Source organism: Nothobranchius furzeri, chromosome 14 (assembly GCF_043380555.1).
Source record: "Nothobranchius furzeri strain GRZ-AD chromosome 14, NfurGRZ-RIMD1, whole genome shotgun sequence".
Lineage (NCBI taxonomy): Eukaryota > Metazoa > Chordata > Actinopteri > Cyprinodontiformes > Nothobranchiidae > Nothobranchius > Nothobranchius furzeri.
In genome coordinates this window covers 45,893,124-45,909,152 of record NC_091754.1, presented here as the reverse complement: position 1 = coordinate 45,909,152, position 16,029 = coordinate 45,893,124, and the positions used below count along the sequence as shown (strand labels likewise).

Sequence of the window (16,029 nt, the reverse complement as noted above, 5' to 3'; positions counted from 1 at the left end):
GCTCTACAACCTGAGCATGAGTGCTACAGATTACAGGCTGGGAATAACGGAACAGTAATGTCACCTAAAATGGCCAGGATTAATTTAGACAAAAACATGTTTTTATTTTTGAAAGAGCTCTATCAGTTTGTTTGCTTCTGACCACAACTTCTAAGCCTTCTGCTCACAAGTTATCTTGGAAGAGAGGTAAAACATCAAGATACCCAGAAAGGTCCAGCTGATTTTCGTTAAATCTCCAGAGATTATCACATCCAAGATGGCTGGCAATCTACACCAAGGAGCTGAAGCACAAACCATGGAAAAGTAATTAGCCAAAAACATGAATAAATTGTTAATTTGTGTGTGTTCATTTAGTTTGTGTTCAGTTAGTGTGTGTTCATGATGTGTGTGTTCAGTTAGTGTGTGTTCATGATGTGTGTGTTCATTATGTGTGTTCAGTTAGTGTGTTCATGATGTGTGTGTTCATTATGTGTGTTCAGTTAGTGTGTTCATGATGTGTGTGTTCACTTGTGTGTTCATGATGTGTGTGTTCAGTTAGTGTGTGTTCATTATGTGTGTTCAGTTAGTGTGTTCATGATGTGTGTGTTCACTTAGTGTGTTCATGATGTGTGTGTTCAGTTAGTGTGTGTTCATGATGTGTGTGTTCATTATGTGTGTGTTCATTATGTGTGTTCAGTTAGTGTGTGTTCATGATGTGTGTGTTCATGATGTGTGTGTTCATTATGTGTGTTCAGTTAGTGTGTGTTCATGATGTGTGTGTTCATGATGTGTGTGTTCATTATGTGTGTTCAGTTAGTGTGTTCATGATGTGTGTGTTCACTTGTGTGTTCATGATGTGTGTGTTCAGTTAGTGTGTGTTCATTATGTGTGTTCAGTTAGTGTGTTCATGATGTGTGTGTTCACTTAGTGTGTTCATGATGTGTGTGTTCAGTTAGTGTGTGTTCATGATGTGTGTGTTCATTATGTGTGTGTTCATGATGTGTGTGTTCAGTGTGTGTTCCTGATGTGTGTGTTCAGTTAGTGTGTGTTCATGATGTGTGTGTTCAGTTGGTGTGTGTTCTTGATGCGTGTGTTCAGTTAGTGTGTTCATGATGTGTGTGTTCAGTTAGTGTGTGTTCATGATGTGTGTGTTCAGTTAGTGTGTGTTCATGATGTGTGTGTTCATTTAGTGTGTGTTCATTATGTGTGTGTTTAGTTAGTGTGTGTTCAGTTAGTGTGTGTTCATGATGTCTGTGTTCAGTTAGTGTGTGTTCATGATGTGTGTGTTCAGTTAGTCTTTGTTCATTAGTGTGTGTTCATGATTTGTGTTCAGTTAGTGTGTGTTCATGATGTGTGTGTTCATTATGTGTATGTTCAGTTAATGTGAGTTCAGTTAGTGTGTGTTCATTATGTGTGTGTTCATTTAGTGTGTGTTCATGATGTGTGTGCTTATTATGTGTGTGTTCATGATGTGTGTGTTCAGTTAGTGTGTGTTCATTATGTGTGTTTTCAGTTAGTGTGTGTTCATTATGTGTGTGTTCAGTTAGTGTGTGTTCAGTTAGTGTTTGTTCATTATGTGTGTGTTCCTGATGTGTGTGTTCAGTTAGTGTGTGTTCATGATGTGTGTGTTCAGTTAGTGTGTGTTCAGTTAGTGCGTGTTCATAATGTGTGTGTTCAGTTAGCGTGTGTTCATGATGTTGTAATAGCAGAACGTTTATTGAAAATTGTCTCAGTGCTCCAGGTGGCTAGTGTTTCCCTCTGAGGTTAGTGCTAAGATGGGTGAGTCCATGAATGTTAGTGACAGTGTGACGTAGATCTGTCAGGCTTTTCTAGAGTTTCACCGTCTGTTTTCTATCAGAAGCTAATGCAGGAGATAGGTGTAGGAGACTATTTTCATGTTCAGCTTGCGTGAAACACTCAGAGTGACCCGTTAGAATCAGAAATAGTCATTAAAAAGTGTTTTTAGTGAACTACACCTTTAAATGAGTCAAAATCCTACAGTTCTGTGATGTGTCTGGTCTCACATGGAGCATCTCAGCAGCTTCATTCTGATGGTTTCAGATCCTTGAGCCATTTCAGGGCGCTGTCATTTTAAGGAAACAAGCTGGGCTGGCCACGCCCACCCACTCCTGATTAATTTCTGTGGGACAAAGAGCTCAAATAAGTGGGAGGGGCTTGGCGTAGAGCCCGTGTTCCTGCAATGCCTACAGCTGAGTGGTAGTTCTCTGCTATTTTCCTGATTGTGACATCACAAACAGGGACTAAAAGCAAACAGATGTACAGTTTTAATTGATCAAGTGGGTACAGAACCTTATGCTTGGGAACTAACAATCAAACAGTTGGTTACCTCACTGACTGACATCTACGACTAGTCGTCTGTCAAGAGCGTATTTTATCAGGGCGGGCTAGGGAACAAACTTGCACACCTTCAGAGGAAACATCACGCCTTTATTGTTGATTTTCACCTGTGTGTGTCAGTTACGCATCACATGATCAGAAGCAGACAATCGGGACGGTGCTTTGTCTAAGGCGAGAAGCAAACTGGAACATCTCTGCAGCTCACACACGGAAAAAGCTAGAAACACGATGATTCTTCCAGGGTTAGGTTCCAGCGTGAACTCCTAACCGCTGAGCCATGATTACTCAGGGGTCACGGCCAACAGTGACGTTTGTGATGAAGACCGTTGCTCTTCACCAACGGAGCAGTTAGGCTCCTCCGTCCACAAAATTAGACCCTGTCTCTTCTTTCCCAGACTCCATGAGGTTCTGATGGACCTTCAGAACCAGCAGCTCCAGCAGCTCACAGACTGGTTGGACATAACAGAAGCACGCATCAAGAGGATTGGCTCCCAGCCACTTGGTCCTGATCTGGAGGACATAAAGCACCAAGTAGAGGAACATAAGGTGGGTCTGCGCAAAAGCCCATTTTTATGGCCTGTTTCCATTAAACAGCAGATTTCTGATGAAAACTGAGAATAAAAGGATTAATTCGAGTGATTTATTAGTCATTAGAGGAACAAACGCTTCTAGTCCTCACTCCTGCGGTGTCCGTTGGCTGCTGTCCACACATCCTGTGGAGAGGTGGTATTTTTCACTTTTTCTGCACTTTGAGGTTCATATTAGAATAGAAGCTCAGTATTAAGAAAAGTAACAAAGGACAAAGCTGAATTACATCAGATTTATTGTTTTCGTCAGAAGCGTATTGGGATTTCATGTTTGGGCCTCACCACCTGCCCATTATTTTCTCCCAAAAGTCAGAAAAGGGCAGAATAAGAAAGAAGTGAGAAGGTCTCTGCATAGAAGTCACGTCTACGGGGTCATAGGTCATAGCACCAAACTGGCTCCATGGTAACTGGAACTGGATTAAACCGGGATGTACTGGATAGTCGGTTAAATTGGATTCATTTACTTTTCTGAAGCTGAGTAAAACCTAAATAAAGTAATATTCCTGTAATGCTTTAGTTGGAGCAGACACTTTTTGAAATGTTTCCTTTGATTACATTGAAATGAGACAGGAAGTGATGATGTAATAGACTGATGCTGGCAGAGCTGCGCTCCACATCATCTCTACCTGCAGCCAAGGCCAGAGTGAAGGAACTTTAATTCCATTAAAAGGTTCTGCAAGCATCTGGAGCTGCTCACAAACAGAAAGTAAAGGTCATCTGCAAAGCAAACAATCACAAACAACAACAAAATTTTCATAAATCAAACTACAAACGTCATCAAACAAATAACAGGTACTTAAAAACCCTTTTATAGACAAAAAGAGTAAAAATAAAAGATTTAGATAAATAAACGGTCTTCAGTTGTTTTTTAAAGTGTCCAGACCATCGACATACATACGGTCCAGACTGTCAGTGCACGTAAGGACTAAGGAAGAGTCGGGGTGCAACAGTCTGGGAGGAGCGACTTTCACATCTGGTCTTTGGAACTTCTGCTGTATGTGTTTCCTTCTGCTGCAGCTTCTCCAGGAGGACCTGGAGCTGGAGCAGGTGAGGGTGAACTCCCTGACCCACATGGTGGTGGTGGTGGACGAAAGCACCGGAGACTGTGCCACAGCCGCCTTGGAGAGCAAACTCCAGGTAAGTAGACACAAACTCCTCTTTTACTGTATCTGCTGACGTTTTCATTTTAGAATAAACCAAAGGAAGCAGTTGTTCATCAGTCCTCCCACTGAGCACGCTCATCCTGATGTTTGTTACTCATCCCTATCAGGAACTAGTCTGTGATGTCACACAACCAGGCTCCCTGGGTCAGAACTAGGGCTGCACGATATTAGGAAAACCTGCGATATTCGATAACAGTGATTAATATTGCGATGACGATATTACTTGCGATCAATAATAACTTGCTCAGGAACAAAAATAATCAAAAGCAAAGAATAAATAAATCATTAAAATGAGAAAAACAAAAGTTGTGAGGCAAGGGAAAAGAAAATGAACAAGAAAAGGCAACCAGTGGATCCCAGGAAAAGCAGAATCAACAGAAAGAGCAGAACTAAGCTAACTCAGGTGTTTGCTAACCATCAAAATTAGGTGCCGTCCGCCTCGGGGGCGGGCATCTGACCTATGAGAACCCACCCAAATGGGTGAAGAGCTGTATTTGATGTGTTAAAAAACACATCATGCTCATGTTTGACTAACAGAATGCATTACATGTAGCAAACATCTGAGCTGACCATTCATTACGATATTTATCTGCTCTTGTGCATGCTGATATCTCGATAACAATATATTTGCGATATATTGTGCAGCCCTAGACAGAATGCTAATGTGATGTTGTACTTTTCATTTTTAATCCCAACTTCTGTTTCCTTTTCTTGTGAAACCCCAAAAACCTTTTTCCGCTCAGGTTTTGATGCTTTGGAGACTCAAGCTGCACTTGGCCTAGCTGTTAGCTCCTCGGTCCTTCTGACCGTATACATTATCATCCTGACCTGAGCTCATTCAGTGGGCAGTCTAGAGAAGGTTTTTGGGGTCTTGGATAAATTTCAGTCTGGTTTTAGACAATATCACAGCACAGAATCCGCTCACATCAGGGTTTTTAATGATATTATTTTAGCCACGGATTCCGGTTCCCATGTTGCCCTGGTGATGTTGGACCTCTCAGCTGCATTTGACACAGTTGACCATGACATCTTATTGTCCTGCCTTGAGAATTTGGTCGGCATTAAGGGATCTGCGCTTGACTGGTTCTGCTCCTACTTTGACAACAGGTCTATTAGAGTTAGAATGGACAATTGTTCATCTCCCTCTGCTGCTCTGCCTTGGGGCGTGCCACAGGGGTCTATCCTCGGCCCCCTTTTATTTAGCATTTATATTCTTCCACTGGGACTAATCTTTAGGAAGTTCAACATTAACTTTCATCTTTATGTGGATGACTGCCAGATTTATGTTCCATTGAAGACTTTTACCTCCATCCAGCCGCTCCTTGATTGCCTGAGTGGCTGTCAGCAAATTTTCTGCTGCTGAATGATTTTAAGACCGAGTTTATTGTTTTTACTCCTAATGGCTCATCTTCCTCCGCTCCTGATTTTTCTGCTCTTCCTTTTAAAATTAGTCAAACAATTGTTAATCTTGGAACTTAAATGGATGTGGCTCTAAAAATGGACCCTCACTTTAATCACATGGTTAAATCGTGTTTTTATCAGCTGAGACTTCTTTCCAAACTAAAACCCATTCTGAATCGGCGCCACCTCGAGACAACCATTCACGCTTTCATCACCTCTAGGTTGTATTACTCCAATGCAATTCTGTTTGGCATTTCGAAGGCCGCATTATTTCGCCTTCTGCTGATACAAAATGCGACAGCAAGATTTCTGACAAATACTGGCCGTCGGCAGCACATCACTCCAAATTTAGCAAGACTTCACTGGCTTCCTGTGCACTACCGTATACGTTTAAAATGTTTATTGTTTGTTTTTAAGGCGCTGAATGGCTTAGCACCACCTTACATATCCGAGTTACTTACTCCTTATGTGCTGGGCAGGACACTCCGTTTAGGTGACCTACACCTACTACAGATTCCCCGTCTACCCCGCAAAACCCATGGTGAACGAGCTTTTTCTGTCTGCGCTCCGAAACTTTGGAATGATCTCCCGTTGAATATCAGACTCTCCCCCTCCATTGGGGTTTTTAAGTCTCACTTAAAGACTTACTTTTATTCCCTTGCTTTTACTGCCTAGCTATTTTATCTAGGTTTATTTACACTGTTCTTTTACCGACTTTATTGACTTCTCTTGTTTGGTTGTTTGTGCTATGCTCTAGCTGTTTTATTCTTTTATATTATTCTTTTAACCTTATATGTTTTTACCCCTGTACAGCACTTTGGTCAGCTCACATGCTGTTTTTAAATGTGCTTTATCAAATAAATGGAATGGAATGGAAGGTGAGACAGTTATTATTAGCACACTTTACAAAGAAGCATACATATGAATGGAAGGAAAAGTTTTAGAAATCTGCCTTTCGTGGCCTGGTAACCACATCACTGCCATGCGTGATCATTTTTCTTTACTTAAACTAATGGAAGAAAAAATGTTGAAGCAGCTAAAATGATAAGGTGGCTTACGTACACGATCACAGGCGTTTTATCTTTTTTTTTACCATGTCCTGTGTGGCTGGGAAGCAACCAGAATGTCTGGATGCAGTTTTATTCTCACCGGTGGAGCGTCTTAGCTTCTGCTATAGCGCCACTCCTGATACCAAAACTTTGTTTAAATCCCAACAGAGACAGAAGTGTATGAGAAAGGGGGAGAGAGAAGGAAGAGGCAGGGGAGGGGGAGTTCATAAAAATAAACAATTAATGGTGAACAAGAATCTGCTTCTAGACCTGCAGAGAGAGAGAGAGAGGACACAATACAACAAGACAAAATACCACTGCACCAACAACACGAGGATGTATGAAGAAACACACGGTAATAATTCATGGTGCATTTAGTGCCAACCACAGCCACCACACAGGTCATGTGTTGGAAATGCCCAAGTCCATCCTTGTGACAGCACCGTGAGCACCTGTGTGTGTACACACGCTTGTATATGTAAGGATTCCCTATCGGAACGTCCAATGGAGAGCGTAAGGGCCACAGATCTGCCACCAAAGATGTGTAGAAGATGGAGGAGTTTTAAGCCCTAGAGGTCCAAGGGTCTCCCCGAAGCACAGGAACCCCAGGGAGACAGCCGCCGGAGAAGCTCCAACCCCCGTCCTTAGAGGCGCAGAGGATTACCCCGAGGGCCACAACCAGCTGCCACCAGAGCCCTGGGAGATAACAACACCCCAGGCCCGCCCACCCCCGAGCTGGGCGGAGCCCACCTGACAGATACATTCACACACAAACACAGTCACACACTCCCTCCCTCATACTCACACATACGACCTAAAGACTTACAAGAACATACGTATTACACCCCCTTGCACCCTACCCACACTGGTCCCGGTACTGCTGCACAGAGGGCACAACCATTCACGGACACCAGACCGTAACCCAACTTCTAAATACTCTCCTGTCAGCATAAAACAAGTACCAATGTAACTGATGTAATCAGTAACTAAAGCATCTGCACCCAGGATGAACAGAGTGTAATAAAGTATGAAACCAAAGCCGTTGTAGAACTCAGCAAAAGAAAGCAGGAACCCAAAACGTCCTTCACAAATGACCTTCTACCCCTAAATCTATGTTTCTCATGATGTGGAAACACAACCGTGTAGGTTCATGACTAGAGTACAAAGATTACTCCACAGGGTCTACGCGTCTGTCTCCAGTGTGGATGTGAAGAAGACACAAACCAGAGAGTATCGAACAGGAAGCAGTTTAGTCTGTGTTCCTGTGCTTTAATTAGACCTGGCCAGCATGAGGTTCCTCCTATGGGCGTTTACTCTGTAGGCAGCCTGTTTCTAGGTTATTGTGTTTCCTTCTTCCTCTTCCTGTCTGATACATGAAGCTCAACCCAGGACCCTCATTTTTCAACCCTACTTACAACAGATCTGTGCGTATTTCATGCATTGGAACGACTTTACGCATCGGGTGGCACTTACCAATTTGTATTTATGTGTAGAAATGTTCCTATCTATAAGAACAGCTGTGAACATGCATAGCGTCAGCATCTAGTGGTAGAACGGGGGAACAGCAGTACTGAAGGGCTGTCGTCCACACGTGTTCCTCATCCACAAATTATATTTACCCAATAAATAAATAAATGGTCGTTGTAGTTTTATAAACTGCTGATTACACTGAAGAGAACATCTCTGCTGTGAACTACATTTATTGAGCATCTTCATTCTTTTAGCCGTTCTTTTCAAACTTTATTTTCTGCTTCCTCTCTACTGTGCTGCTTTGTTTACAGCTCGCCCACAGTGACTGACGACATTATGCTGTCGCGTGGCACGGGTACCGAAACAAGGCACCGTTTCATACGACGTGAATCGGTACTCAGTCGGCACTATTGAATTCGGTCTGTGCCTTAAAAAGTACCAACTTCTGTACCCATCCCTAGACTGATGGGAATCAGACAGCATGGCGGTTCTGTGTTATTGGAGGACTCTAAACTGAATTGGTAGGAAGGACGTTAGGACAGTTCCCACGAGCGTGTAATTGAGGGTTCTGGTGTCGACCACAGAGAACAGAGCAGCAGCTGTGAAATCCCTGAGCAGAGGTCTGGTCATGTCACCATCTCAGCCTTCATTTTAGGGTATTTGATCTGCCCATACACGACTGTGAGTGTGTGTGTGGGTGATTAATCATGTGTTTGTTTATTTGTTTATCTACTCATCACTTGACTGAATGAGTGCGTCTCCTGGACCCACTTGAGCTGTACTTCCTGTAAAGCAGAACCACCCTCGCTCTGTGGAAGGTGGCGCTGTGCCCTGGATCACAGCTGCATCCTTAATAAAAGACAGAACCGATGAATAGACGACAGAAAACAAGTTCTGGAATTCAAATGAAAACATCCGCTGCCGTTCCCGGCCGAATTAGTTACAGACCTTTCATCTGTAGACCAGTGTGCTGGAGATGCCTCTAGTATTTCTCTACTTTAAAGCACAGATTATAATTCTAATCCCTCTCACATGCTTCTGGGGTTTAGTCCAGCCTTTTGGAGACATGTTGGACTGTCCTGTATGGGGTTACATCCCATCCCACAACAACAGTGAAATCAGCTGATCAGTGTTGTCATCGTCGTTGTTTTCCTCCTCTTATCTGGGTCCGGGTCGTGGGGGCAGCATCCCAACTAGGGAGCTCCAGACCGTCCTCTCCCCAGCCACCTCCACCAGCTCCTCCGGCAGGACCCCAAGACGTTCCCGGACCAGATTGGAGATGTAACCTCTCCAACGTGTCCTGGGTCGGCCCGGGGGCCTCCTGCCGGCAGGACATGCCCAAAACACCTCCCCGGGGAGGCGTCCAGGAGGCATCCTGACCAGATGCCCAAACCACCTCAACTGACTCCTTTCGATCCGGAGGAGCAGCGGTTCTACTCCGAGTCCCTCCCAAATGTCCGAGCTCCTCACCCTATCTCTAAGGCTGAGCCCGGCCACCCTACGGAGGAAACTCATTTCGGCCGCTTGTATCCGCGATCTCGTTCTTTCGGTCATTACCCAAAGCTCATGACCATAGGTGAGGATTGGGACGTGGATCGACCGGTAAATCGAGAGCCTGGCTTTCTGGCTCAGCTTCCTCTTCACCATGACAGATCGGTTCAGCGTCCGCATCACTGCAGATGCCGAATCAATCCGCCTGTCGATCTCCCGATCCCTCCTACCCTCCCTCGTGAACAAGACCCCGAGATACTTACAGGTGCTGGCCAGTAAATTAGAATATCATCAAAAGGTTGAAAATATTTCAGTAATTCCATTCAAAACGTGAAACTTGTACATTATATTCATGCAATGCACACAGACCAATGTATTTCCGATGTTTATTACGTTTAATTTTGATATTTATAGGTGACAACCAATGAAAACATCAAATCTGGTATCTCAGAAAATTAGAATATTCTAAAGGCCAATGAAAAAATGTTTGTTTCTCTAATGTTGGCCAACTGAAAAGAATGAACATGAAAAGAATGTGCATGTATAGCACTCAATACTTAGTCGGGGCTCCTTTTGCCTCAATAACTGCAGTAATGCGGCGTGGCATGGACTCGATCAGTCTGTGGCACTGCTCAGGTGTTATGAGAGCCCAGGTTGCTCTGATAGTCGTCTTCAGCTCCTCTGCATTGTTGGGTCTAGCGTATTGCATCCTCCGCTTCACAATACCCCATAGATTTTCTATGGGGTTAAGGTCAGGCGAGTTTGCTGGCCAATCAAGGACAGGGATACCATGGTCCTTGAACCAGGTGCTGGTGGTTTTGGCACTGTGTGCAGGTGCCAAGTCCTGTTGAAAGGTGAAGTCTGCATCCCCATAAAGTTGGTCAGCAGCAGGAAGCATGAAGTGCTCTAAAACTTCCTGGTAGACGGCTGCATTGACCCTGGACCTCAGGAAACAGAGTGGGCCAACACCGGCAGATGACATGGCACCCCACACCATCACTGACGGTGGAAACTTTACACTGGACCTCATGCAACGTGGATTCTGTGCTTCTCCGCTCTTCCTCCAGACTCTGGGTCCTTGATTTCCAAAGGAAATGCAGAACTTGCTTTCATCAGAAAACATAACTTTGGACCACTCAGCATCAGTCCAGTCCTTTTTGTCCTTGGCCCAGGCGAGACGCTTCTTGTGCTGTTTCTTGTTCAAGAGTGGCTTGACACACGGAATGCGACACCTGAATCCCATGTCTTTCATGAGTCTCCTCGTGGTGGTTCTTGAAGCGCTGACTCCAGCTGCAGTCCACTCTTTGTGGATCTCCCCCACATTTTTGAATGGGTTTGTCGTCACAATTCTCTGCAGGGTGCGGTTATCCCTAGAGCTTGTACACTTTTTTCTACCACATTTTTTCCGTCCCTTCGCCTGTCTGTTAATGTGCTTGGACACAGAGCTCTGCGAACAGCCAGCTTCTTTAGCAATCACCTTTTGTGTCTTGCCCTCCTTGTGCAAGGTGTCAATGATTGTCTTTTGGACAGCTGTTAAGTCAGAAGTCTTCCCCATGATTGTGGTGCCTTCAAAACAAGACTGAGGGACCTTTTAAAGGCCTTTGCAGGTGTTTTGAGTAAATCAGCTGATTAGAGTGGCAGCAGGTGTCTTCTATATTCAGCCTTTTCAGAATATTCTAATTTTTTGAGATACCAAATTTGGAGTTTTCATTAGTTGTCACTTATGAATATCAAATTTAAATGTAATGAACATTGGAAATACATTGGTCTGTGTGCATTGCATGAATATAATGTACAAGTTTCACGTTTTGAATGGAATTACTGAAATATTTTCAACCTTTTGATGATATTCTAATTTACTGGCCAGCACCTGTAAACTCCTCCACTTGAGGTAGGACCTCTCTCCCGACCCGGAGTTGGCAAGCCACCCTTTTGCGGTCTGATCAGTGTTGGTAAATGTAACCAAGGGTTCCTGAGCCCTAACATTACAACTATGAAGATGTACACCTTTAACCAGCGTTGGCTTCTGTGTTACTACTACTGCAACCATGGACCAGGGCCAGAGCCAGGGCTAGGGTTGTGTGCAGGTGAGTAGGTCTGGCGTTTAGCTCCACCCACTAAATAAAGCTATACGCAGCTCCTGTGAACAGGTTTGGTAGAACAACAGTAGGTGTGGAGATATTCACCACACAACTGTAAAGGCTCTGGCATATCTGGTATTTGTGAAGCAGGAACATAGAAAAGTTTACTTTCATTTTCTCCATGTCTGATTTTTGCCTAATGCTAAAGCTGACTGAGGTTGTTCTGAACCTTGTCAGTGACCCTAAAGTCCATCATGTCCCTGCTGCTGTCCTGCGTTTTAGAGTCTTCTACATTCATGACCTCCTCAGAGAAGAAGCAGCAAGAATCAAACTGTGTCTGACAGCTAAAAGAAATTTGTTTAAATGTGAAGCAATTAGGCAACATGATGAAACTTTCACAGCGCCTGAGAGAAAATGTTCTTTATTATGTGACGCTAACAGGAAGAAGGGCTTGTGTGATCTGTTCAGGTTCTAGGAGACCGCTGGGCAGCTATTTGCAGATGGACAGAAGAACGCTGGATTCTTCTTCAGGAGGTTCTGTTGAAATGGCAGCACTTCACCAAAGAGCAGGTAGGTGTGTGTGTGGGGGGGGGGGGGGTTGTGTGTGTGTGTGTGTGTGTGTGTGTGTGAGTGTGTGTGTGTGTGTGTGTGTGTGTGTGTGTGTGTGTGTGTGTGTGTGTGTGTGTGTGTGTGTGTGTGAGTGTGTGGTTGTGTATGAGTGTGTGTGTGTGTGTGTGTTTCAGTGTGTGTGTTTGTGTGTGGTTGTGTGTGTGTGTGTTTGTGTGTGTGAGTGTGTGTGTGTGTGTGTGAGTGTGTGGTTGTGTGTGTGTGTTTCATTGTGTGTGTTTGTGTGTGTATGTGTGTGTGTGTGTGTGTGTGTGTGTGTGTGTGTGTGTGTGTATGTGTGTGTGTGTATGTGTGTGTGTGTGTGTGTGTGTGTGTGTGTGTGTGTGTGTGTGTGTGTGTGTGTGTGTGTGTGTGTGAGTGCACTAGTAGGTTTCTTTGTAAATTTGGGGTGGGGTTAACCATCTTTATCTTCTCCAGCTGCTCTTTGGTTCAACTTTTTATTTCAGCTCATCTTCCATTTTTCTCCAACACTGATCATTAATCTGACCGTTCCATCCATCCTTTATAATCTGCCCACATTCCCTCTAACCTCCATCTCTCTTCCTGGTTCCTTGTTGTCCTTCCTGCTTTCCTTTCCACCCAGTGTTTGTTTGACTCCTGGTTGACTCAGAAGGAGGAGATGGTCCGTTCCATGAAGACCTCCAACATCAAAGACCAGGCAGAGGTGTCTGCCTGCTTACGTCTGATAGCTGTAAGTTGTTATTGAATCTCTGCTGGACCAAAAACTAGGAACTTTGCTGAAGTCCTCTTTGTTTTTTGTCCACCTGTCTCACCAGATGTTGAAGGCAGAACTTGAGGCCAAGCATCCCACCATGGATAAGCTGTGCTCCATGAGCCAGGACCTGCTGTTCAGCATCAAGAACAAAGATATAGCCAGCAAACTGGAGGCCAGACTGGACAGCTTTGCCCAGCGTTGGGACCGTTTGGTCCATAGTCTGGAGATAAACAGCTCTCAGGTATGTCGCATACCATGAAACATGCATGACTCTTTTTTGATGAGATAAATGTTACACCCTGGCTCCTTTCTGGTACTCCAGCATCCTTAGCACGATGTCCAGCAAGGCCAGGGGGCAGGTCATGTCCTTAAACTTCAGCATCCCTTTACATGCTCCTGGACATCTGAGACATGGGACAACAGTGCAGCTACCATTCTAGTTCTGTGCTTTTGTCTTTCAATCCAATCGGCACACATTAACATCAAACGGAGAAGGAAAGAGAGCAGGTTGTTCAGTTATCTTATGGTGCTTTTCCATCAGCACTACTCAGCGTATCTTGGATTGGTACAGTTTGGTTTGACAGCCTTTTCCAACGGCATGGTTTGGTATTTTCATCAACTGTCCAGTCCCCGCTTCCTTGTGGTTCCTAGCAGGCTGAACAGGGCCGGCTCCACTCAGTTTGGTGCCCCAGGCGAGATAACTCCTTGGCACCCCTCCACCCCGCTGCTCGCACACACCTTTTTTTTGTGTGCCCCCCCGACACAAATACAGAATTTAAGGACAGCAGCATCTAAATGATCACAACAGTTTAATATTTATGATAAATAATGAGAACGAGCAGCTATGTTTCTGCAGCAAAGGCAGCTGAAGTATTATTAGATGGTCAGGGCTGATGTTTGTAAGAACGAGTCCTTTAACACAGACACATGCTGCATCTCAGGTGTGCTTTAATCAGCTCCTCTCTGCTGCAGCAGCTGTCACTGGCATCATGGCAGCAATCCTCAGGGCCACCAGCTTATCAGTTTCTCTCCTCCTTTTGTAAAACCTGATTTTAGCTGATGAATCCTCTGTGGACCAGCTCCTCCTTCATCTTACCAGACTGATGAGGTCAGTCAGCAGGTCTAAAGGAGCCTTGAGAAACTCGTCATGAACTTCACGATGTGATGACGGGTGTGGGCGTCCTCAGGCTGCTGAGTTGATGCTGTCTGTCCCTTCAGCTGGAAGCGAATCAAACACATGACACGTGTAAACATAGATATTAATCCTTCAGTGAGGTCACACAGTGATGTAGAAATGACAGGATGTCAGGTATTAAACACACCTGAGCAACAGGTGTTCAGTGACAGGACTTCAGCTGTAACATGCTATTACAGAACTCACTCAGAGGTGAGGGTTGATGCTGCTGCTGCTGCTGATGATGATGATGAAGGTGATGCCTGCTGACATGTAGCAACATTCAAGCATAGAGCACATCCAAGCTGCATTTGGCTGGTTGTGTCCTACTACCTCATTGTAGAAATACAATAATGGAGTTTATTAATAAAGTTAGAATGTACAAATAATAATTTATCTGACTGATTCCTACTGTACATGGGCTGCGCAGTGGCGCAGTGGTTAGAGCTGTTGCCTTGCAGCATGAAGGTCCTGGGTCCACTTCCCGGCCTGGGGTCTTTCTGCATGGAGTTTGCATGTTCTCCCTGTGCATGCGTGGGTTCTCTCCGGGTACTCCGGCTTCCTCCCACCATGCAAAAACATGACTGCTAGGTTGTTTGGTCTGTCTAAATTGTCCCGCCTGATTGCCAGTTGACCGCTGGAGATAGGCACCAGCCCCCCCCCCCCCCCCCCCCCCCCCCCCCCGCAACCCTGCGTGGACACAGCGGGTTCAGAAGATGGGTGGATGGATGATTCCTACATTTACTGTAGTTACTAACAAGGCTGCCCCGTTCATTAGCTGCAACAACAACTTATCAGCGGGGCAGAGCTTACCTGCTTCAGGGTGGTGTTGGTGTGGATGCTTCATCAGAAGCTTCAGGGTGGATTTTGCTATCATGCCGCTCCTCATATCATAACTTTGTTAGAGATACCTTTGGTTGTTTTAAATCCCAAAGAACATGGAGACAAAAATGAAAGAGAAAGGGGGAGAGGAAAGGAACAGGTGGTGTTCACAGAAATAAATAATGAATGTACAAGAGTCTGGTTCTAGACGTGCTGAAAGAGAGAAAAAAGGGACAACAGAACCAAACAGAACTGCTTCAACAACATGAGGATGTTTAACAGGAACAAGTTTTGCTGAAAGGCACACGGTCATTACTCATAGTGCATTTAGTGCCAACCACAGCCTTCTTAACTCTACTCTACTTTACATCTATAGCACATTTACACAGTTCTCATTGACCAATGTCTCTGTTTGCTTCTGATGAGGAGGGCCAACGAATCTCAGCAGGAAGTTGCTGAGATTATGAAGTAAAGTAAATAATCAGCTATAAAAAGTCTTAGAGACGCTTGACTTTGATGCGGCTGATATCTTTATGATAAATTCAGTTCAATATGTTACAGAGTGTTGCTAGTGACCATTAACACTGGGAGCGACCGAACCAGATGGCAGAACCTTTCTGTCTGTAATACTTACCCAGTTTAATACATTTGGTTAATTGTGATGAAGTGAGAATAAAAAAGAATTAGATTAACTGTTTAGTATAGATTCGGGATTGCTGTGATGTGATTGGTGGAAACGCTCTGTGTAGTCCCCTTAAAAGGGGTGTGTTCCATCTACAGGGATCAGGCTAACCCTAACCCTAAGTCTAATCTATGCTCCTCCATCTGCGTGGGTATGGAGACACACAACACACAGGCTGACTGGGACATGACCAACCTTTTAACTCAGGTTACAACATTAGCTTACTGCCGTTGTGTGTTTACCTGTAATCTTGTTATTATGTCCCTTCTTCCTTTTCTCTAACTGTTGGTGCTGCTGTAGCAAGTTACAGTGCCATTAGTCATCACACTCTGGTGAAATTCATCTCTGCATCTGGCTCATCCCTGTGGGGAGCGGTGAGGTGCAGCAGTGGCCACGCTCAAGAACTATTTAGTGGTTTAATCCCCAATCC

General features: G+C 44.6%; 1 protein-coding gene across 9 annotated transcripts in view; it reads left to right on the top strand.

The window, feature by feature from the left end:
* Positions 1–16,029, top strand: part of dmd (dystrophin) — a 306,195-nt gene that overhangs the window by 128,251 nt on the left and 161,915 nt on the right. For all 9 annotated transcript variants that reach the window (XM_054743058.2, XM_054743055.2, XM_054743052.2 and 6 more), the window contains 5 exons: positions 2,733–2,883; positions 3,942–4,061; positions 12,048–12,149; positions 12,790–12,897; positions 12,983–13,162. In XM_054743058.2, coding sequence (XP_054599033.1) covers positions 2,733–2,883; positions 3,942–4,061; positions 12,048–12,149; positions 12,790–12,897; positions 12,983–13,162 — 661 coding nt within the window. The remainder of the gene's footprint in view (positions 1–2,732; positions 2,884–3,941; positions 4,062–12,047; positions 12,150–12,789; positions 12,898–12,982; positions 13,163–16,029) is intronic.